We start from the raw sequence: 23,896 nt of genomic DNA, 5'->3' as shown, positions 1-23,896 counted from the left end.
AGGCCATTCCTAAACTTACAAAATCTTAACAGTCCTGATGCTTTTTCCCTACCTAGGGAGAGAAAAACTGCCACAGTCTTCACTGATAAAGACAATAAGATTATTTGGCAATTGAAGGGGAGGACATAACAAAAAGCACAGGCCTCATGAGAGATGATAGTAGGACAAATTCCTGAACAGACAGCATGGCATAGGAAGGAAGAAAAAAAGGAAGAAAGGAAGGAAGGAAGGAGGAAAGGAGGAAGGAAACAAGGGAGAGAGGAAGGGAAAGAGGAAGGAAAGGAAGAAAAAGAGAAACACTGGACTAGAAATCAGAAGACCTGAGTTCTAAATTGTAGATCACTATCTATAATGAAACACCTTATCATAAGTTACTTTACCCTTCTGTACCTAAATTACTTTATCTGCCATATGAGAGTTTAGGACCCGATGACCCTGAAAGCCTCTTTAAACTAATGTTCAATAAAGTCCACCAAATATGATGCAATCATATCATCTTTTACCTCCTCATTTAACTGACCACTCATTTCTTTATCTATTTACCAATGTCTTAAAGATTCAAAAGTGAACAAGATACATGCTTCATCCTCAAGAGACTCAATGCCTCGGGCTGTAAATGAAGTGAGGAGACTGAGGGGCAAGAGGATGAATGCTGGGCAGAGAAGCAGGGGACAAATACTGAAGGGCCATATAGGTCTGTCAAGAACTGTGAGGTCAGTAGGGGATGCTAAAGGTTTTTTTCAGTACAGAATGACATGGTCAGATTTGTGCTCAGATATTCTGTGGAGAACTGACCAGAGAGAGATACACCTGAGCTCCCTGAGTTACTGTAGTCCAGCCAGAAAGGAAAGAAATGGACCCTAGTAAACAGAACCAAAAGGATTTGGTGGGAGGTGAAAGGAAATAAGAGGGAGGTGACTCATTCTTTACTGGCCAACAAAACTTGGTGGATAAGGCCACTCACTGAAATACAGACTAAGAACCAGGGTTTGGTAATAAAAGAGGAAGAAGAGATAAGCCAAAGGTCGTGGAGATGATGTGTTCAGTGTGGGGTCTTGAGATTTAAGGTCCTCAAAGAAACATACTGGAAGACGTGGGATATTTGCATCTGAAACACCCTACACAGAATAAAAGAGCAGGTAGTTTACTTTATGAATCATGGAAGACTCTCTCTCCAGTGGTTTTACCTATTTAGAAGTTATAGAATCTGTATGCCACCTTTAAAAGCTCTGAATTCTTTTTGCAGGAAAGTGTACGTATACATGTATGTTCATGGAATTCATGGATTCCCAAAGTCCATCCAGATACCTGTAGAGGTTCAGCTATTCCAAGTTAAGGATCCCCACCAGTTAAGGAAAGGAGGCAGAAGCTGAAAAGGAAGTAACCCAGTTCCTCCATCTGAGTAGATGAGACAATATAGAAAATGGTTTGAATTGTTTAAATAGTACCAGCAATGGCAGATAGAAGATATGGCAAAAGACTGGCATAATGGTCACAAACCAGTTTCATCTTCCTGCGCACATTCAGTTCAGCTAGATTTTCTAAACCACTCAAGTCTATGGGGTGAGCTCTTACCAACTGTATGTGAGAGGAAGAGACATGCACGTCATTTCTGGTCTGAGGCAGTGACAGTGGGGGTGTATTCTCCATGTTTTCTCTATGGTCCTCTTCTCTGTGACAACAGAGGCTGTGTGTTGGGCATGACTTAATCAAATGGCAATAGCGGGGGGCCTGGCTTAAGCAGGCCCAATCCCAATGTCCCCCCACTCTCCCCACCACCACATTTGACATATCAAACTGAGATGTGAGTGAGCAAATGTTTTTGTATTAATCACTGAGATTTTAGGACTTGATATAGAAGTTGATGTTAGTTGGTTTTATTAATGAAGTAAATACCAATAATAATAATACTACTCATATGTAAGGTCCATAGGTTAATAAAAATAATTTTACACTATTTGCTTTAGTTTTCTTTATAGCTCTTATTATTACCTGATACTATTTTAGGTATTTATTTATTTTCCTATTTATAGACCCTCTAACTCAACTAGACCATAATTTCCATGCAGATTAAGAACTCAGTGTTGTTCGCTGCTATACCCTGTTTCTAGATCAGCGCTCAGCATATAAAAGGTCCTAAATAAATGTTTGTTGAATAATGAGAGAACAGATTATTTCATGTGGTTCTCCTCTAAAGATATTTTTTAAAGGGCACAACTTCTATTTAAGAATCATCAACAAAAGTGGTGGTGCTAGAAGGTGAGGGGTTAGGATCTGGCCTGTAGGAATAATTGCGACAGATGCTTTGAGGCAAGTACTGTCATTACAACTTCCCAAGAAGGAGTTAGGAATACCTTGCTTCTCAAATAGTGAAATGTGGTCTTGGGCCAGGAGATACTAGAAGGCAGTGACAAATTTTGACCCCATGTCTTACAGCACCAACTTAACTCAATGACAGTAAGTTAAATGTTTTCATATATTATGGAATAGAAATGAATGAATTTTTGGGAAAAAACATACGAGTTTTTGGAGAAATTTTATTTACTCTTGTGGTGGGCCTTTTCAGGATGGGCCTAGGTTAAGACATTTTCTCTCCTCTCTCATTAGAATGACAAGAAACTTTGAAAAACATAGATATAGATTAAAAAACAAGAACAAAAACAAAAACCTGGGTTTGGGAGCAGAAAGACCCTTGTATTCAGCTGTTTAATCTATGGCCTTAGAAAAAAAAATTAATCATTCTAAACCCAAATATTTTTGTTTAAAAATGGAGGTAATACCTATCTTGGAAGAGACTTATAAAGAGTAGGTGATGTATAGATAGTACAAGACACTGAGAAGTTATATAACTTGCCCAAGGTCACATAACATATAAAGGATAGGGCTAGGTTTTGAACCCACATCTGTTCTGTCCTTCTCAAAGCCCTTGGCTGATACAGATAGCTACTTAGAGTAAGCCTGGGATTGTCTTCATATAGACTGAAAGTTCAAAGATAATTAGAAAAAGTTAAATATTCTGTTGGGTTATTTTTAACTCCTTAGTTTTAAATTTTACATTACTCAAATCAATCTCACCCCATTCCAGATTTTTACAATCTCATACATAATTTTTTTTTCTAGTGGAAGAATGATATGCAGAATTAGGCATGGCCATTATTCATCTCAGATTTTCTGGGAAAGAAATTTACTTCAAAATTACACACCATTGAAATGTCCTGAAAAAAGCCAGTACTTCTGTATCCAGACTCTACACCAGAAGCAGCACCAAATACTGTATTCAGGAAACATGGTCACCACACGTGTGGATATACAGGATGACCGCCAGCTACCTTGGTGTGTTCAGATGTACTGGTGGAGACCATGGGATAGAAACATTGCAGAAGCACAGCACCAGAAGTGCCTGATTGTGACCTAGGAAATCCTATGATAGTTAATTACCAGAAATCTGTATTTTTAACAAGTTAAGCCTCGTGGGTGAGTCACATGCACAATGAGTTTGGAACTCCTGATTTAGGAAATAATCCCCTTAAGAAAGAGTCCTACATATCAAAGATGGCCACCATCCATTTTCTATTAGAGACCTTTGTAACCCAATTGTCCCTGAAGCTTTAGGATTATCACTTAGAGGCACGTATAGAAAGAAACAATTTAGTGATGCAAACCCCTCTGTGGGTATCCTTCTGTGCACAGTGACAGGACCAGTTCAGGAAAATTTTTACTTCCCAAATGGTCCAGAACATTTTCTGTCTCATGTTCTTATCCATCAGTGTTTTTATTAAACCAGACTACTCTGCAAGTGGACGGGACACGCACATCTATTACACAGAGATTTATAGAAAGTAATGTAAGATGGCAACCACCCATCCCTAGAGTAGCAGCTTTCTGTTAGGGAGAATAATGGGCTTTCCTGAGGTCATCTACTATCAGAATCCACTTAACCCAAAGCAACCAAAACCACCATCGACATGATTTTAGTTTAAGAGCCAATGTTCTCACGATGTGTTTTCAATTGACAAAATACCTTACTGTAGGTCATAAGATAATATATACAGACTATGCAGTTATACATATTATATAATATATAATACATGTATATATTAGTTTCTAGTATCAGCATCCATCAGAAAGGGTGAATTCAAAATGAACTTGGATGAGGAATAATCAGAAAGTAGAAAACTTTAAATATTTTGTAAATAAACAACAATGAATGAATATTAAATGAGTCAGGCAAAAACTTATTACATTTCTCAAATGTGGAGGCAGGAAGTAGTATGTCCTAGAAAGTGATCTGGCCATAAACTTGAAATCTATCCTTTAATATAGTTGTACAGATTCCGGGAAAAATAGGCTCCAAATGAGTAAAACGAATTATGAAGTCACAAAATCCTGGCCAACCCCACATATCTTTCTAAAAAGGTTCAATATTCTCCTAGTTACAAGCTGAAAAACCTCCATAGAATGACTTTGGGGAAATGCCCAGTGAATATGCCTGCAACACTGAAACGCCCCACCTCCTCCCTCTCAACACTCCCTTATTAATAGTGCCATGCTTTGAGACCCACTTGAAAGTTGAAACATTATTTTCCTCATGGATTACTTTATACATAGGCGTAAAAATTCATTTTCTAGAAGATGGAATGATATTCTTACCCGTTTCACAGCTGGGCCCAGTGAAGCCTTGCGGGCAGGCACACACATTAGCGGCAATACAAGCTCCTCCGTTCTTACAGCCGTCTTTGCAAAATGCTAAAAATAATTCAGATACATGATGTTAGCATTTTAGAAGAAAGTAGTCCAAGTTACTCTAAACTCAACTTTTCTTTATTCCCTTGGGATGTGGACATCAAATTATATATGTTATTATAATTTCAAATTCCTCTAAGACTTTACATGTAGGTAAGAAACTTCAACCCAATTTGTAAAGCAGTACTCTTTTCAACATTAAAGAAATATTTCACCTGTAAAATAAAACACTAAACTTTCTTTTAGCAAAAATCAGTAACCTCACACAACAGGAAGTACATGAGAATTAGAGTTGCATCTCACTGTAACAGTCTAGCTTGAAATGAAAACACGGAAACTATCCTGGAGTTTTCTTAAAGAGCAAACTACCATCTAAAGAGTCGATAAGGAAATAGAAAATGATTGACTCCTATGAGTCTCTGATCATTCTACACATTGTACCAGAGTATTAGAGAAATGCCCCATCTTTCACAAGGTTCTAAATCAGTCCCTGTGATGAACTGGCCAATGGCAAAAATTGGCTCTAGTGAAAAGAGCCTTGCATTCCTCTGCTGAGGACAGGTCAGGGTCCAGAATCAAGGACCAAGGTATCGCAAAATCTGCTGTATTAGAGTCGGTTTGTGAGTGAGGGGAATTCGTCTATGGGTAGGAAAAGGAACCAAGATCTGAGCCATTGCAAGGGTGCCCTTTTGAAGTGTTGCCCAATTCAGAGAAGGTGAGAAAAATAAGCTAGGTGACCCTGAGCACCCTTAGATGCTTCTGTTTCCACTTTAGCTCGTTCTTTGGTTCTATAAGGCTCCAAAGCCATTCCTTCAGCCTGGCAGGTCTGTAATGGATGAATTAGATCAGCTTGTTCCAGGCATTGGGGTAAAAGCTTTTTCTCTAGTTTTCTGGCACACGCTTCCTCTCATTAGTTAGGATGTACTTTCTCAGAGTGGAAAAATGGAGACATCTGGGATTCTGGTGCTAGGTTAAAGGAAGGGGGCACAAAGAGGACGTTTGGCTTCTTTGGTTGTGGGTCCCACAACCCAGATAAATGTGGGATCTTCATCCCAGACCCAGATGTGGGTCTTCATCCCAGATAAAAAGGGAACCTAGTCACCAAGGATTTGCAAAGAAATTGAGAATGTAAACCTTATAAATAATAAAGGGTCCATCTGCTAAACTATGTGTGTGTCTTCCTTGAAATCCTGTGCAAGGACACAGTACAGGACTCGATGATTCAGATCCTACATCTACACTACTTATCGCTCAGCTTTTGACACTCCCAGCAGGAATACACACATGAACTGGAGAGTCTTTATTCAGGCAACCTAGACGCTCAACTTCTAGCAGAAATTTTGGATCCATGGAAGTTCTCCTTCCTTCAAAGCTAAGAATTACCTGTCTGCATCTGCTCATGATTGCAAGAGTTCTTTATGCTATAAGCTTTATTCTTCACGTTTAATTAGGAGTCAGAGTGAAAGAGAAGTTAAGAGTGAGAAGTTGGGCTCCCAAATGAAATCTTGACCCCTCTCCTGTGTCAATTTTCAGTATATCTGGGTGCTTTGAGGTAGTCCTAGGCGTTCAGTTACACTATGAATGGGCTTTAAACATCTGGCTTTTCTCAGGATCTATCTAGTTTCTCTGGCAAAATCTTTTGGGATTTAGACCTCAAAGTGAGTAGGCCTGTTCACATTGCTCTAAATTAAAGACCCCCATAGATCTTTCCAAAGCGGAGGAATCCTCTAGCCCATCGCTATCTACCTCCACTGTATTATGTAGACTAGGTCATAAGACCCTTGCTCATGGGCCATCCCTAGTTATTTCTACCTCCCACATATACAGTGTCATAGCAGATTATAATTTTAGTCAACTCCAGGCTAATGGGCACACGTATTTGAGAAGTGGGTAGTTTTTATACAAATCATAAAAAAAAATCTATATGGCCTAATAAGGAATATGGATTTTAGCCTATAGGAGTTTGTGCAGTTTCTAAAATAGAAACTCTATTCCCCTTGTGAAGTAGTAGGTAAGCTTAAGCCTACCTGATGAAGCAACAGAGGGCACTGGTGAAAGAGTAAATTAGTGGATGGCAGTTTACTACAGCTGAAACATCCACCGACAGAAAGAAACATCTGGGCGCCATAGGACTTTTAAAAGAGTTATTGATTGGTCTTAACAAAGCAGCAAAAATGGGAAACCACAACAAGTAGAGACCCAATATTCTCAGTTAAGTAGTACTCAATAGCTCAAAAGAGAGAAGAGAAGAAACACTGTCGGACAACCCCCAGTAGAGATATTTCACAGTGGACTTTGGTGGTAGAAAAAATGGGCTGACTGTACTGTCAAAAAACAAACAAACAAACAAACAAACACAGCTGTCACATTTGGATTCACACACAAGTATTTGAACCTGGGAGGACACTGGCAACCTGGAAGAAAAGGGAGGATCAGAGAAATGCAGCTACTTCTATAGCTGATGTGATGCTGTTAATTGTATGTACCCACACAACCGAAGAGCAAGAGTCATGGAAAGAACAGAGTGGGCCAACTGGAAGCAGAAGGACTTGGGGTAAAACAACAAAAAGTTGACGTTTGAGATTTCGAAGGTGGAACAGTTCTATACAAAAGTGTCCAGGTGTGGGGCGCCTGGGTGGCTCAGTGGGTTAAAGTCTCTGCCTTCAGCTCAGGTCATGGTCCCAGGGTCCTGGGGTCGAGCCCCACATTGGGCTCTCTGCTCAGCAGGAAACCTGCTTCCCTCCTCTCTTTCTCTCTGCCTGGCTCTCTGCTTATTTATGATATCTGTCAAATAAATAAATAAAATCTTTTAAAACAAAAAGTGTCCAGGTGTGATTATGGGTGTGGTCTGCTGGACAAGAACAGAGATAGAAACCACTGTGGTGGAGGTCAAGGAATGCTACATCAACGTCGTTGAACAGTTTGGCTATGTAAACACTGACATAACCCAGGAGGAAGACTGTGAGACGGGAAGTACTCAGAAGGGAGATGACGGTGATGAGAAGAGGGGAGGGAGGTGAAGATGGACTGCATTATCCTTAATGTCCAGCCACTGGCATTTAGACCTTTTTACCTTTGCACGTGGTTCCATTCCCTGTATAGCCTGGCTTGCAAACACAGTTGTGTCCTCCAACAGTATTGAAGCATAAAGCATTTTCGTCACAGTTGTGCTGATTTGTGATACACTCATCATGTTCTGGAATGAGAAATACATTTTGTTACTCAAAGATAGATTTTCAAAGAGACGGCATTTTAAACTGTCCCTGAATCTCAGTTACTGCATGGTATTTCTTTCAAACAGAGATTTCCACAAAGTATACATTAAAAGAAGAGCTCATATTTTGAAGCATCGCATACTCCTCTTGAAATACATAGTTTATGCAGTCACAAACCTTGAATGCAAAAGGATTTGGACAGAAGGTCCACTGAGAGGAGGAAGGAATGGAAGAAGACGAGAGGCAAGAGAGTGGATCATTCTCAGAAGTGGATGGCTGAGATGCTGAGCTGCTGTATACAGTCTCTGTGGCTGACATTTGGGGGAGTTGTTCTCATGAAATAAATCTGCTACCTAACTCTTCATCGTGTAGCATGAAAAGGGTGCTAGGAAAGGATGTGAAATTGTATTGCTTCATGAATCCCGGCCTGCAGGAAAATAGAGTTGAAACTCTGGGAGTTAGTAGGGTGCAGTTGTCAGCCGGACCCATACTTCCAGACCTAAAGATATACATGCTAACTACTGGGGGAGTTAGCTGACCTCCGCAGGAAGCTCTCTCCTTCTGCAAATAAAGTGTCAGAGTTCTGTTAAAGAAGACAACTTGCTTTTATGATATGTGCAAATCCGAACTTTAAAACACACAATGATATGATACTTCCTTTCACTGTGGGCAACTTGACACTTTAGAAAGCACTGAATCATCTGACTGTCCCAGCACTCTGTGAGAGAGGCAGAACCAATATCATTATAACCACTTTAAAAATGAGTCAATAGTGGCTCAGAGTGCTTAAGTCGCCTGTCCAAGTTCACAGGAGCATTAGGTAACATCAGAATTCTAGCTCCGTGTTCAGCAAAAATGTAAATATGTGGAATAAATACAGTGAATATGAGAAAGGAAACAGATCTGACATCAAAATCAAGATGAGTAGGAAATGAAACATAAGTAAGGAAATGTATACAAACTAGTTCAGCAAACTCACTTAGTTTCTTACATAAACACTACTTAGGCCTAAAATTAAAAATATATTTTAATACACTTAAATTAATTGAGCTATTAATTTGCTAGGATATAAATCATCAAAGCAAAAGAAATATTTGCTTTCCATTTTCGAATTCACTATATTCTAGACAATATATGCATTACCCCAGACAATACATTTTAATAATAATATACTTATAACTTGAAAAAAATTGCTTCGGGCATGTTGAGATTAGACTAAAATCACTTATTTCAATGCTAAAATACAATGCTATATTTTTTTCAAATAAAGATTAACATTTTGGCCGCCTGCCACTGCCTCTGGACCATGGACCCCTGCAAAGTGAGCGAGCTTCGGGCTTTCGTGAAAATGTGTAAGCAGGATCCGAGCGCTCTGCACACCGAGGAAATTCGTTTCCTGCGGGAGTGGGTGGAGAGCATGGGTGGTAAAATACCACCTGCCACTCATAAAACTAAATCAGAAGACAGTATCAAGGAAGAAAAACCAGATAGTAAGAAGGCGAAGGAAAACATAAAGACAGATGAACCATCAAGTGAGGAGAGTGATCTAGAAATTGACAATGAAGGTGTGATTGAACCAGATACCGATGCCCCTCAAGAAATGGGAGATGAAAATGTAGAGATAACCGAGGAAATGATGGATTAGGCAAATGATAAAAAAGTGGCTGCCATGGATGCCCTGAATGATGGTGAACTACAGAAAGCCATTGACTTGTTCACAGATGCCATCAAACTAAATCCTCGCTTGGCCATTCTGTATGCCAAGAGAGCCAGTGTCTTCATCAAAGTACAGAAGCCAAATGCTGCCATTTGAGACTGTGACAGAGCTATTGAAATAAATCCTGATTCAGCTCAGCCTTGTAAGTGGCGCGGGAAAGCACATAGACTTCTGGGCCATTGGGAAGAAGCAGCACATGATCTTGCCCTTGCTTGTAAACTGGATTATGATGAAGATGCTAGTGCAATGCTGAAAGAAGTTCAACCGAGGGCCCAGAAAATTGCTGAACATCGGAGAAAATATGAGCGAAAACGTGAAGAGCGAGAGATCAAAGAAAGAATAGAAAGGGTTAAGAAGGCTCGGGAAGAACATGAGAGAGCCCAGAGGGAGGAAGAAGCCAGACGACAATCAGGAGATCAGTATGGCTCTTTCCCAGGTGGCTTTCCTGGGGGAATGCCTGGTAATTTTCCTGGAGGAATGCCTGGAATGGCAGGGGGATGCCTGGAATGGCGGGAATGCCTGGGCTCAATGAAATTCTTAGTGATCCGCAAGTTCTTGCAGCCATGCGGGATCCAGAAGTTATGGTGGCCTTCCAGGATGTGGCCCAGAACCCAGCGAGTATGTCAAAATATCAGAGCAACCCAAAGGTTATGAATCTCATCAGTAAATTGTCAGCCAAATTTGGAGGTCAAGCATAATGCCCTTCTGACAAATAAAGCCCTTGCTGAAGGAAAAGCAACTTCGATCACCTAATGGATGTCGCAATAATACAAACCAGTGTACCTCCGACCTTCTCATGAAGAAAGCTGGGGTGCTGTGGAGAGAATCCCTACCCCTCTGCTCCCCATGCAACTGAAACATTCTACAATTGTTGCCATTAGAGTATTCATTCAGATAATGTTTTCCTACTAGGAACTACAAACTTTAAACACTTTTTAAACCTTAAAAATATTTAAAAACATATTAAAAGGGTCTGTTAGTCCCCCCCCAAAAAAAGATTAACATTTTATGCCCTGTGTTATATATAAGTGCAAAGTTATAATAGTTGAACTATAGCCCTGTAATAAAATTCTTAGATATTATTCCCAATAGTCTTTCAGAGGAAAGAGAGCTCTCAATCATTAAGGTTTTAGGATTGCACAAATAGGTATCTTATCCTCCAAATCCCTGGCTGAATATTCCCAAATTGTGGAAAATTCTACCTTTATTATCTAGTATCAGAAACTTTCATCGTTTTTTTTTTTTTTTAATAAATTCATGCCCATCGACGATAGCTTGGAAAGTACCTGGATTTCACATAGGTCTCCTGACAGGGGCTACCATTGGACCACTACCAAATTTCAGAGGGCCAGGAATGGGCAGTCTACCTACCTCTGGGTCTGGCTGCCTGAAGCAAAATAAATCTTGACTCTGAAGTCTGCACCTGCTGCCGATTTCCTTCCCAGTGCAATTCAAAGTGCTGCAGTTAATCTATAAATCTCTATATGGACAGCCGTAGGCTCTTTAAAGACAGCTGCTGGTTGATTTGATGCTGTTTTCATCCCTGCCTTGGTTGTCTTCTTAATTAGACGGACCTCACTGGGTAGAGGAGGGGCCTAACAGGAGGCAGCTTAGCCCCCAGTATAATGATTCCCACACACTTTCATTAATTACACAACCCGGGATCTGGTTACCCCTGTTGTCATTTACTTTCGAGGTCACTGAAATGAGGAAGCATGCTCCCGAGCAATTCGAGGCTAGAGAAAATTTTCAGGTTTTGAAATACACCCGCACACACCTTACTGTTCCCTGTGTCTGGGGTGCCTGCTCTGGGTACTCTCCTGGCAAACCCTTACCACTTCTAAAGATCACACTGAAAAGTCTTGTTTTATGTGCAAATACCTTTCTTGCCCCCTCCTGCAGAGTTAGGGGCTGCTGGCTGTTTTCCCTACCACCATATATAAGGCTCTGTTATTGTATTTTATCAGAAATGTCTATTTCTCCTTGATTCTCCATCTTCGTGCCCTATGAGGAACCATTGATTTTTGGACAAGAATTTTGTATTTTTTTAAAAAGATTTTATTTATTTATTTGACAGAGAGAGAAGACAGAGATCACAAGTAGGCAGAGAGGCAGGCAGAGAGAGAGGGGGAAGCAGGCTCCCTGCTGAGCAGAGAGCCCGATGCAGGGCTCGATCCCAACACCCTGAGATCATGGAGCCCTAACCCACTGAGCCACCCAGGCGCCCCAAGAATTTTGTATTTTTATTTGTATTTAATTCAGCATTCAAAGAATGTTTCTTAAATAAATAATTAAAAGAATAAATGACCAAAGGAAGAAAACTACAGGATACTTCCTCTGCTGTTATAACTCAAACCAATCCTAATTCATTTAGTTGTAGACAAGATGCCAAATAGAAGGGTACTGAAAATGTTTTTCTAAACTAATTTTACTGTGGTGGTATTTTGTTTGGGATATTTCAAAAATTATTTAAGGTAGCAAGACATACCTCGAAAACAGAAAATATTAATTCCTTTACACTCTCACTTTAAAATTTTTCACACTACTTAAAAGTTGGTTATACTTAGAACCATTGACTAACAGTGAACTGCGACCTGAGGAAGTCTTTAAAAATGCCTATGTCTCAAGGTGCCTGGGTGGCTCAGTGGGTTAAGTGTCTGCTCAGTGGGTTAAGCTCAGGTCCTGATCTCAAGGTCCTGGGATCGAGCCCCATGTCAGGTTCCCTGCTCACTGGAGAGTCTGTTTCTCCCTCTGCAGCCCACCCTACCCTGCACAGCTTGTGCTCTGTCTGTCTCTCTCAAATAAATAAATAAAATCTTTTTAAAAAAATGCTTATGTCTCATAGAAGAATTAACTTTAATTTGGTAGCCCTCCACAAAACAGAATATGAATGAGGCAAGGAGCAAATATTCTATTCTATAAGGTCATCTCAATAAGTAGATAATTATTGCTGCTCTATGTCCAGTTTTGGTCAAATGTCAACTTCTTAGCCTTTCCCTGACTCACATATCCCTAAGGACTCTACCAGCAACCCACCAGTCAGCCTCTCCTTTTTTAATACTCTCTCTAACATTTGTAACATACAATAAGTTAAATAAAATAAGGAGGGAAATATTAAGATAAGGTTAAATCAATATTATGTTGCAGTGTTTGAGAAGAGCATGGTAGGATGTAGTAGTAAATGAATGTCAAGTGTTATTTCCTATATATTGAAAAGCAGACATTTCAGATCTGATGTTCACAATATCCAGTTCCTAAGACTCAATGCTATTTTCACATTCTCAGTTAAAATTTTCATTGTTCATGTGACATGACAGTCCAGATAAAAGCTGGGATTGTAACCAAATACGCCTCTCTCTAAATGTTCTTCATTAAAAAGAATTGCATATGGTTATTTTAATCAAAATTGATCACATGTTGTATCTATACATTTTAAATCTAAATAAAATGGAAAAAATAAACATGCAGGAAGAAAACATCACTCAACAGTACTAAACAAAAGTAATGTAGTTGTCAATCATCACAATACATTATATGTAGAACCAATCATCTTATATTGCTAGCTGGCAAAGATCTGTCCTTTGTTCCATAATTTGCTATGCATCTTTATGTACTCTGTAAAACTGATTTCATACCAGTGACAAGGGTCAATACATTCAAATTCCTCTACAGAAAAAAAAAGTGATAATATATACACTTGGATTTATCTAAATGCAAATGTCACATAGAACAATAATGCTTCAGTTTCACTGATGAACTCCTAACTTGAGTAGCTTAATGTCTCTAAAATCATTTTAAGACTCTATACCTAACAGGTCATTGGTCATAGTTACATACAGTTGGACTTAAATTGAGCTTGAAATTTGGTATTCATATTGAGCTGTTTCCAGAATGAATGTTCTATCTAAAGACAAAACGGCCACATTAAAATTCACTTAGCTTTTCTTACTATGATTTCAACACAGACATAACAACACACATAGCAAATGTTCTATTCAAGAATTTCACTGATACAAAATGCAAATACTACAGAAAATAGGAGTGAAAAGTAATTTAAATATATCTACACTTCAGTTCAATTACATACAATTCTCTTCAAGGTCTACTGTGTATTTGAATTTTCTTGGGATTAAAAACGTGATTATAAAAATTGTGATTATAAATGGTAGCTCCCTCAAAGAGCTTACAGTTTAGTTGGGGAGATAAGACAAAAACACAAATGCCTTTAAAACATGGCTTTGTAATGAGAAATAATGAAGTAAAGAAGAAACCTCTGTTTACAGAGAGCTGTAGAGATCAAAAGGGGGAGAAATAATTTCTGTTGGGTCAGGTAGGAATTCAAGAATGACTTCACGGAGAATGGAGCATTTGATGTGGATACTGTGACATCTGTTGGAAAGGTGCAGGTTCCAAAATGAAACAGCATTCATGCACTTTTGCTTTTTTCTTTTCTTTTTGGAATCTTGACTGAGCCTCTTACACACATGTGAATGATCCTGAATGATTTAATGCCATAGCTGTAATTCAATGTTTACTACTTACTACATGCATACTATCTCATTTAATTCTCATATTAATTGGGAAATCTTATCATTATTTGCAAAAAAAAAAAAAAATTTAAACTAGGCTTGTAGAGAGGTCAAGTAGCTTGCCTGAGATCACACAGCTAGTAAGAAGTAGAGCTGTGAATCACATCGGACTCCAAAACCTAGGTTATTGATTGCCAGGCAGTCAATATGCCAATATTGACATATGGCAATATGCCAATAACCAGACATATTTAATGTTTGTTTTTCCCTCAATCTTTTTTTTTTTTAATCCCAGTGTTTTTCTATGTAATTGCCCAAAGGTTTTGGGTTTTAATGCTTACAATCATTTAATGTCTTCTTGTCATATGTGGAGTCCTCCATTGCTTCACAATTAGGAAGTTCTCTCTCTTTTGTATTATCTAGTGTTCTTTTTTTTTTTTTTTTTTTTTTAGATTTTTAAAATGTATTTGACACAGAGAGAGAGAGCACAAGCAAGGGGAGCAGCAGAAGGAGTAGGAGAAGCAGAATCCCCACTGAGCAGGGTGAGCAGGCAGCTAGATGTGGAACTCGATCTCAAAACCCTGGGATCACGACCTGAGCTGAAGGCAGATGCTTAACTGACTGAGCCACCCAAGGCGCCCCTATTTTCTAGTATTCTTAGGACTTTAGGTGCACTATTAAAATTATAGAACTCTTTAGGGCAAAACACTGAGGTACTTTCTGTTCATATGAAAATCTATATTTTCACAAGACTGAGAGTTTTTAAAAGAAAAAGAAGATACCAATACCGTCAAATACAAATGTTTGTAAAACAAAGTGACCAACTCAGAGAACTTAGACTCAAGCACCCATTCCCCCAACTGAAAAATCTCTGGAAGATCAACATTAATGCAGTTTGGCAAACAGACACCCCCAGTATCCAAGAGTCTTCTCTTCTGACACCTGGCCAGGTCCTGATAAGAAAGCCCACTGCTTCTGGTAAATTCTGCTCCACACCCCCCAGCAGTATACTAGATTCTCTGCCACCTTTCTACTCTAGATTCTGCTCTTCAGGTAATGGATTATAATATACCTTCACTATCCTCAGAGAATCTTTCTTTTCCTCTGAGGGATTTCTTTTCAGTCCCAAGAATTATATTGTCTATGCTGCATCTTCTACTCTCCTGCCCAAATCCAGAAATGTTGGAAAAACAGCAGCTATCATTAACATACAGGTGTAAGTGCCACAAAGAAAGCTTCTTTCACTTTCCCCGACCCAAGTGTTTACTATAATATACATTTACAATGAGAAAATTCTCTCTTTGAATGTGGCAGGATATGGCTGTAAATGTAGTGACAACCTACCTCAGGTCTTAACTATTATCTGCTTATTAGAAACCTGGAACAAGTTCCCTCAGGCTTAAACCTGAATAAATCTTGGAGCAAGAAAGCCCGCAGAAGAGTAAATTATTCTTGAGGAGCTGTTAAATAAAACTATCAAACTATTTGTTTAGAAGGATGATTTATCTAAAAAATGTAGAGCTCCTTAGTCATTTTCCTCTTATATTTCTGTAGTTTGGATTGCTGGCCGTAAGATATCAATAAGGTTGTGGAAACTTACCCATGAGTTTCATTCATACCTATTCCCACCAAAGTAAGTATATAGTTACCCATACCAGCCGGTGAAGGCCATCAGAACAAGACAGGCCATGGGTCTGCAATACTGAGACCTCTTATTTTACTCTGAAAAGAATGGCAAGGGGCACCTAGGTGGCCCAGTCACTTAAGCGTCTGCCTCCGGCTCAGGTCATGATCCCAGGGTCCTGGGATCCAGCCCCGCATTGCGCTCCCTGCTCAGAGGGAAGACTGCTTTTCCCTCTCCCTCTGCTGTACTCTCTGCTCCTGCTTTCTGTCTCTCAAATATATAAATAATTCTTAAAAAAAAAAAAAAAGAATGGCAACACTGTGAGTCCTCAGATGAAACAAGCCATCTTTTTTTTTTTTAAAGATTTTATTTATTTATTTGACAGACAGAGATCACAAGCAGGCAGAGAGGCAGGCAGAGAGACAGGAGGAAGCAGGCTCCCTGCTGAGCAGAGAGCCCGATGCAGGACTCGATCCCAGGACTCTGAGATCATGACCTGAGCCGAAGGCAGCGGCTTAACCCACTGAGCCACCCAGGCGCCCCGAAACAAGCCATTTCTATTTATCCAACTAAGCAACTCTTTGGACTTGTCCAGAGCTCCTTACTACAGTCACACAGTAATTATTCTATGGAGAGTTTTCAAGATGAGCACAAACTGAATATCGAGAATGTTCTGTATTACAATTCAACAAGTGGTAGAGGGTTTGGGGGTCTATCAAAAAGCACTGGAACTCCTTCATTTCTTCACCCTCCTTCCTTGCCCTCGATGTTTAGTTGTCTGGTTTATGAAGACATTGTGTCCACTGTCACCAGCAGTACATAACGCTGCAATCAAAACATGCATGTCCTGATGACTACTGACTCTTGGGGCATTGTTACAATTCACTGAACGGTTTAAAATGTCCTCCATCAACTGTTCTGTACTAGAATCATAACTAAATATAAATGACAAAGGAGAAAAAAATGAGAAAATTATGTACTATTTTAACGAGCAATAGCAGGGAGGCAGTGTGATACGTAAGTTTTCTAGACAGGCTTGATTTTTTTTTTAAGATTTTATTTATTTGAGAGAGATAGAGTGGGAGTGAGTGTTCATGAGCCAGAGGAGGGGCAGAGGAAGAAGGAGAGGGAGAAGCAGACTCCCCACTGTGAGTGGAGTCTACTCCAGGAGGATCCCAGGACCCAGAGATCATGACCTGAGCCAAAGTCTGATGCTTAACCGACCGACAGAGCTACCCTGGATCCCCTACACATCAAGCTTGATTTTTTATGCCATTTTCTCCTAGTTCTCATTGAACTACTTGAGAAAGTAAGCCAGTCTTTCTAAGTTTAAAATGAAGAGATTAAGACCTAGATTAGAAAACTGTTGTAAAGAGTTAACTTCCATGATGGATGTAAAGACCCTGGCAAATAATAGTTACTTGATAAATATTAGTTACTTTCTCATCTTATTATCTACTTCAGTGGGAAAGTTTCTTTTGACTTTATTAGCTAAATAATGTCCTTTCTTCTCTATTTCAATTCTGTGAGAAAATGTAGATGTCTCACACAGCTTTCTCTTTTCATAATCGTTTCTGAAATCAAATGCATTTGGGACATGTCTTTGATTTCTAAAATGTACTACTCTCAATGGTTACATCAAGGGAGAAAAAAATGCCTGCTATCATACTTACCAAAAGCTATTCATTTTGTTTCTTACGATTACCTTATTCACTTTACATTACAGAGGAAAATCTACCACAATGTCATTTTAACGGAAACCTAATTTTAACACTATTAAAGGGACTACAAGAAATTATACTTTAACCCTATTCAATGTCCACATTGGCAGCAAACCCACTAAAATGCATTTTTAACAGCCAAGTATTTTGTATTCACTGCTCAAGTTTCCCGTTCACTGACCACACCAATTCAATACTGACTTCTTATTATTCTTCATTTTGTTTGGCAACTAGGAATTTGTTCAGACTACTTTCCTCTGACATGCTTGGTTTATTTTCTTCTAGTCCTTTCACTGGTATGCTCAGTCTTTCTTCCTCAGCCTTATTTGATCAAGCATCTTAACAACCAAAGCACACTCAAATTTCCCCTCTATCTTTATAGAATTTTGCAAGCTAATCCAAATTCTGATTTTACAGCAAAAAACCTGCTTTGCTTTTTTTGGAGTTTCATGAAATACTCTTTATCCAAACACATTGTAGGGCAACAAAATTCTTGTAACTGTCAGCAGTTGATTTGTATTCTTTCTTTCAACACATTTATGAAGCTTCTCTACGTGATTCACGCGTGCTCTGGAGAACGCAAAGAGGCATGAACTGGGATTTGTGACCTCAAGAAACTTTTGATCTATCACGGGATTGGTGATATGAATAGAAGACTATGATATATTCTCTAAAGCGTTTAGTGCTTTAAGAGAGAAAACAATAGTAAGGGTAACCATAATGACATTAGCTAATTATTAGGCACTTACTAGATGTTATGAAACACGGTACTAAGTATTTTATACGCATTATCCCCTTCAGTCTTCATAGAAGTCTTTCCTGGGAGGCACTATTATTATTCCTGTTCTACAAATGGGAATACAGAGCTTTCTTAGAGAAAATATGTATCTTGCCCAACATCATGGAGCTAGGAAGTGACAAGGCCAGGATTTGCCTTCCGTGTTTTAAAAAGCTACAACCTCTTGGGCACCTGGGTGGCTCAGTGGGTTAAGCCGCTGCCTTCGGCTCAGGTCATGATCTCAGGGTCCTGGGATCGAGTCCCGCATCAGGCTCTCTGCTCAGCAGGGAGCTTGCTTCCCTTCCTCTCTCTCTGCCTGCCTCTCTGCCTACTTGTGATCTCTGTCAAATAAATAAATAAAATCTTAAAAAAAAAAAACTACAACCTCTATAAATAATGATCTTGTAGGGCTTAAAGAGGGAGAGGTAAGGATTAACTGAGAGGTCTAGGAAAGTTTTATGTAGGCAGTGGGCCAAACAAGTGATTCTTGAAAGATGGGAAGGGTTTTAAGAGGAAAAGGGGAAAGATGGGGAAAAGCATTCTGCATGGAGAGAACACGGGTGCAACAGGTAAAAGCTTACAGATCACGGCAGATCCTGTAGAGGCCGAGCTGGCACAGGTGACGACCGAAAGGGAACAGGGAGCCATTGGTGTGGAGAGGGTCAGGAATGCAACATGACTTCTTCTGGCAGGCAATACAAAGCCTCTTCAGCTGGACAGTGAAAGGCGCATGGTAAAATGGGCATTGACTTGGAGGGAAAGGAACAGCCGTGTGTGGAGGACGAGGGACCCAGTCTCCTTAACTAAAGTGGGTGTCCTATGGTAGCAAGCCAACATTGTCAGTCCTTTCTTCCTTTTGATTCTTCTTTTGAGTCCGAGTTGGATTATCCCTGGGAGTTGAGACAGGAGTCTGCACAACGCTGAGCAGGAGAAAGGGAATAGTTGCAAAACAAATAAAACAGAGCTCATCGCCTGGCCAGCGCCCAGCTGAGCAATGTACGCGTGCGGTCTATGGAAGTCCTACAGGAAGAATCATCGGGAAATTGGCGCCAGATCATAAGGTTCACGATTCTTTTGGGCAGGAATCTTGTCTTATTCATTTTCTTCATCCCTATCCCTACGCTTTTGTGGAATGAAACTCTGTTGAGGAGCGGGCCTGAAGAAGAATGGAGAAAACAATGGTGGAAGAGGAGTAAATTTTGACATAGAACTGATGGGTGAACCACAGCGAATCAGTTTTTCAAACAAGAATAAGGCTTTGAAAATAACACAAGTTTCAAATCTGGGTGACTGGGAGTGAGAGAGTGGTGAGATAAATAGAGAAGAGTGTTTCTTACTTTTAGGAACTTCGTTATTCTTGCTCTTATTTTGGTCTGCTCTGGTTTGATTTGGGTAAGAAAAAAATAGATGTCAAAATATAAAAGCAAAGTCGTATTAGGAAATTGAATTTACTCTATCAGTGCTGACAATCAACTGAATAAATACTCCCCACCCCAAAACTGTCAGATAGCCACCTAGATAGCAAACCTTAGATCTAATTCATCAATGACCCCTGACATCTCCACAATGACAGGCACAAATTAGTCTCCAATGAATATCTGTTAAAGACTGAATCAGTAACTATAAAGTGTATCTCAATCAGACATACAAAACATTTAGAGATTTGCTAACGCACAAATTCAAGATACTCTATAGTGACAGTTTGCACATCTGCTTTCTCTTCTACTGCCCTCAGCAGGTATGCTGCTCTCTCTTCAAATGCCTGCCCCATCCTCAGTCCTTCACTGGTGGCACATAACCCTAACAATAACTTCACAGAAGACTTCCAGATCATCAGGAAGGAACATTCTCAGATTTCCCACCCACAGATGAATCTATAGCTCAATCCACCCTGAAGACTTTCTTCTTCCCCAACCGGGAACCTGGGGGTCACCACAGACTTCTCTTCCCCTCCTGTCACCCACTACGTCCAGGGACCAATTCATCAGGATTCTACTTCCTTGGCTGTTCTCCTTTCCAAACTCCTCGCCCCTCTCGCCATCCCCCTGCTTTTCAGTTGCCCAAATTTGGGCACGAAATATTTCCTTTTCCTTCGGAATATTGCAATAGCTTCATGATGACAATACTGCCTCCTGTTTTGTCCATCTCCAAACCATTATCACAATGACTTTTCAAATAAAATGTGATCTTCTCTTCCCCGTTCTCTGTTCTCTCTTAATTTTTTCAGAGCTATACCATTGTTCTTACCAGCCTTCAAGGCACAGCCTACTCATCAAAAGCTTCCATTATGACACATTGCTTCACCAAAGGGCACCACGTAAAACTCCCCCATTGCGTCATTTTAAAATATCATTTACTGAGTCTCTACTAAAGACCAAGTATCATACCAGCCAATTGCTGTATATTTCAAGTGTCCCTACTTTTTGCCCAGAAAGCCCTTCCTCATTTTCTTTGTCTAACTCTCCGACTAATCTCCCACTTCAGCCAAACAATGCCTCTTTCTTTAGAAAACTTTCCTTAAAACTTAGATGAACCTCATAGCGCTTGTGCTCAATTCCCTCATAGCATTTGAAAGCTAAAATATACGATATTTAAGAGTTTGGACTTTGGAGTCAGGTTGCCTCTGATCAATCCTGGCTCTGCCTTTTACTTGCTGTCACATCTTGGGCAAATCATTTAATTTATCCGAATCAGTTTCCTCCTCTGTTAAATGGGTCTAAAAATGATTTGTGAGTAAAATCTCCAGCAGGATCTGGGACAGTACTCAGTAATCAAACCGATATTTCTGTAGTGAAAGTATGACTATTCATTTCACGTTGGATAAACAAAGATGAGAAATAGCATCCCACCAGATTAAATTTTGCTTCCAAATGAATTTTAAAAATAAACATTCAACTTCTGGAGCTGTCTGGTTTTTGGAGTTCAGAACTGTACGTAAGGGATTGTCGCACGACGTTCTTCATGAAGTTGCAAGGACTAACTGAGGTGATGCAGGCAAAGCACTTAGAACGATGTTTCATGAGTTATCAGACGAGGCCTTATCACACAGTCGGGGATTACCCATGCTCTCGCCCATCCTCTCTTAGTCAGTATATTCCTTGAGACAGAGAATTTTTATTAGAGATCTTTGAATCCCCAGTTCTTGCCATAACACCTGACACATTTTGGGCACTTGCTAAAAGTACCTGAGTGAATGATAGGTTTCAATCTACAAAAAAAAAAAAAAAAAAAAAAAAAAAAAAAAAAAATCAACTTTTTCAGTTTCTCAGAGTATTTCACATGCAGTATTTTATATTTTACATTGTATCCACCCCAAGTCCATGTACTATGTCTGGGATTTATCATTTAGAGCAGTACCTATGCAAGGCAAAACACCATGATACTTAACTTCACCAAAGAAAAAGTTCAAGCTTGTTGTTCCTATGTTCTCATGTCAGTGCTCCCCCTAAATTTGGGAAGAGGCATGTTCTTTCATTTATTTAGATTTATTGGAAAGAAAGGAAAGGTGTTCATTAAGCTAGTGAAAACTTCTGCTGGAAAAAAAAATCATCCCCACCTAATACCATGTAATCCATTCTTTCACTGAAAGCTCTTAAGGCCTGCTCTGCTTTAATACCCACAAGAAACTCCAATAAGATTAAAGAGTATATTTAACAAACTATACCAGAACAAGTGTCTCAGAACAACATACCATATAAAAAGGGAATTTTTAAAATATAAAATTAATGGGGTGCCTGGATGGCTCACTTGGTTAAGCAAAGACTCTTGATGTTAGCTCAGGTCATGATCTCAGGATTGTGAGATCGAACCCCATATTGGGCTCCATGTTGGGTGTGAGGTCTGCTGAAGATTCTCTCTCTCGCCCTCTCCCATGCCCCATTCCCCTCTTTTTCTCTCTAAAAATATAAAATAAATAAATAATAAAATAAAATATAAAGTTATCTAGGAAAAACAACCACAGTATTTCAACCTAGACAGCCTTCCCACTGCAGTTTCAAATGATCTTAGAAGATTTCCACAGTTGGATCAGATACTGTATTCTGACCATTCATCTTACAGAAAATAAAATGATTCCTCAATTTTAAAGTGCTGGGACTATGGGACAAAGAAAATCCATCAACCTTTTCACTCTGTGACTTAACTTTTATAATGAGCTTCATTACAAAAATCTATCTCTTACAGCATGTTATTGGAGTCTCTACCACAGCAAAATACAAGACAGGAGACTGTTTTCTAGTCGGAACAATTATATATATTGTTTTTCTGTAACCTTGATAAAACATCAGATATGGATATCTTCTGTGAACTTCTATTTCAAGCTTCTGTGTGTACTGTGTACAGTGCATTTAATTATCTTTGATATTTTAGAGCTAATACCTTTTAATATTTCTAATTGCAATAATGCTTATTGATATTATAAATGTGTCAAGTTCTATGCTTAGAGTTGTGATTGTTATAAGATAAATAAGGCAGAATCCTCTTCATGAAGATATTTATAGCTGTTGTTTCCTCATAAAAAATAATACACAGGGCGCCTGGGTGGCTCAGTGGGTTAAAGCCTCTGCCTTAAGCTCAGGTCATGATCTCAGGGTCCTGAGATCAAGGCCCGCATTGGGCTCTCTGCTCAGCAGGGAGCCTGCTTCCCCCTCTCTCTGTCTGCCTCTCTGCCTACTTGTGATCTGTCAAATAAATAAACAAAATCTTTAAAAAAAATACACATAAATGATCTATGTGTATGCATATAGATGTGTGTGCATGAATATATCATATAAGAGTATTGTGTGTGTGTGTGTGTGTGTGTGTACATGTACATGTATGTTTGTACCTCATTTCTCTGCACTGGGTATGTACAGATGTTAGGTAGCAAGATGGGGACTCATTTACACCTGTGTTTTGTTTAGTTCTTGAGAGACAGGAACCAATTTAGGAGTATAGCAAAATCTTTTTTCTGTCATTTAGAAAGCCGCCTTTTCTAAGATCCAAAAGGATTTTCTCTTCTGGCAATATGGTTAGAGTGCCTCTTCTTTTTATGTTATATTCTTTTCAAGAATTTGAAATGGCTTTTACTCTAAACCTCATTCTGAATCACTCACTTTTCCTTGATGAGTTTCCTTCAAATGCAGTGATTCTTTTCTCTCTGTTTCTCACCAAGGGGGCTCTTGCCCCAGGAATCACCAAAAATGTTCAGAGGAATTGGAAAAAGACTTTGATCTGCCAATCCGTCATCATTCCCCTTCCCTGAGTAGCGTGCACCCCACCTCAACCAGCTGACAACTCTTCCCTTCTCCTTATCCCTATTATTTGTCCTCTGGGAGCCCGATCAGATTGCTGCCTGGCTCTCAGTAGAAATTTGACCTCAAGACCGGTAGATGGATAGCTTGGGGAACAGCAGCACAGGAACAAGTGAGGAAGAATCCGGATCCTACCTGTCCTAAGCCTCCCTTCTCTTTTTTCCTATACATCTTCTGACATCTTGACTTCCTGCCCTTGCTTCCAAACCACAAGCTTTACTGACCCTCCTCTCCAATTTACTCATCCCACTTTCTTTTATTCTTCACAGTAGCAATTA

At 39.5% G+C, this 23,896-nt stretch overlaps 1 protein-coding gene and 1 pseudogene across 7 annotated transcripts in view; one reads left to right on the top strand and one right to left on the bottom strand.

Moving 5' to 3' along the window:
* NELL2 (neural EGFL like 2) overlaps positions 1 to 23,896 on the bottom strand; it is a 405,295-nt gene that overhangs the window by 101,014 nt on the left and 280,385 nt on the right. For all 7 annotated transcript variants that reach the window (XM_047742250.1, XM_047742251.1, XM_047742252.1 and 4 more), the window contains 2 exons: positions 7,817 to 7,939; positions 4,651 to 4,746 (listed from right to left, as the gene is read on the bottom strand). In XM_047742250.1, coding sequence (XP_047598206.1) covers positions 4,651 to 4,746; positions 7,817 to 7,939 — 219 coding nt within the window. The remainder of the gene's footprint in view (positions 1 to 4,650; positions 4,747 to 7,816; positions 7,940 to 23,896) is intronic.
* LOC125107301 (hsc70-interacting protein-like) lies at positions 9,248 to 10,420 on the top strand (annotated as a pseudogene).

This window comes from Lutra lutra, chromosome 8 (genome assembly GCF_902655055.1).
Source record: "Lutra lutra chromosome 8, mLutLut1.2, whole genome shotgun sequence".
NCBI classification, from domain to species: Eukaryota; Metazoa; Chordata; class Mammalia; order Carnivora; family Mustelidae; genus Lutra; species Lutra lutra.
This window is presented reverse-complemented; position numbering and strand designations above follow the sequence as displayed.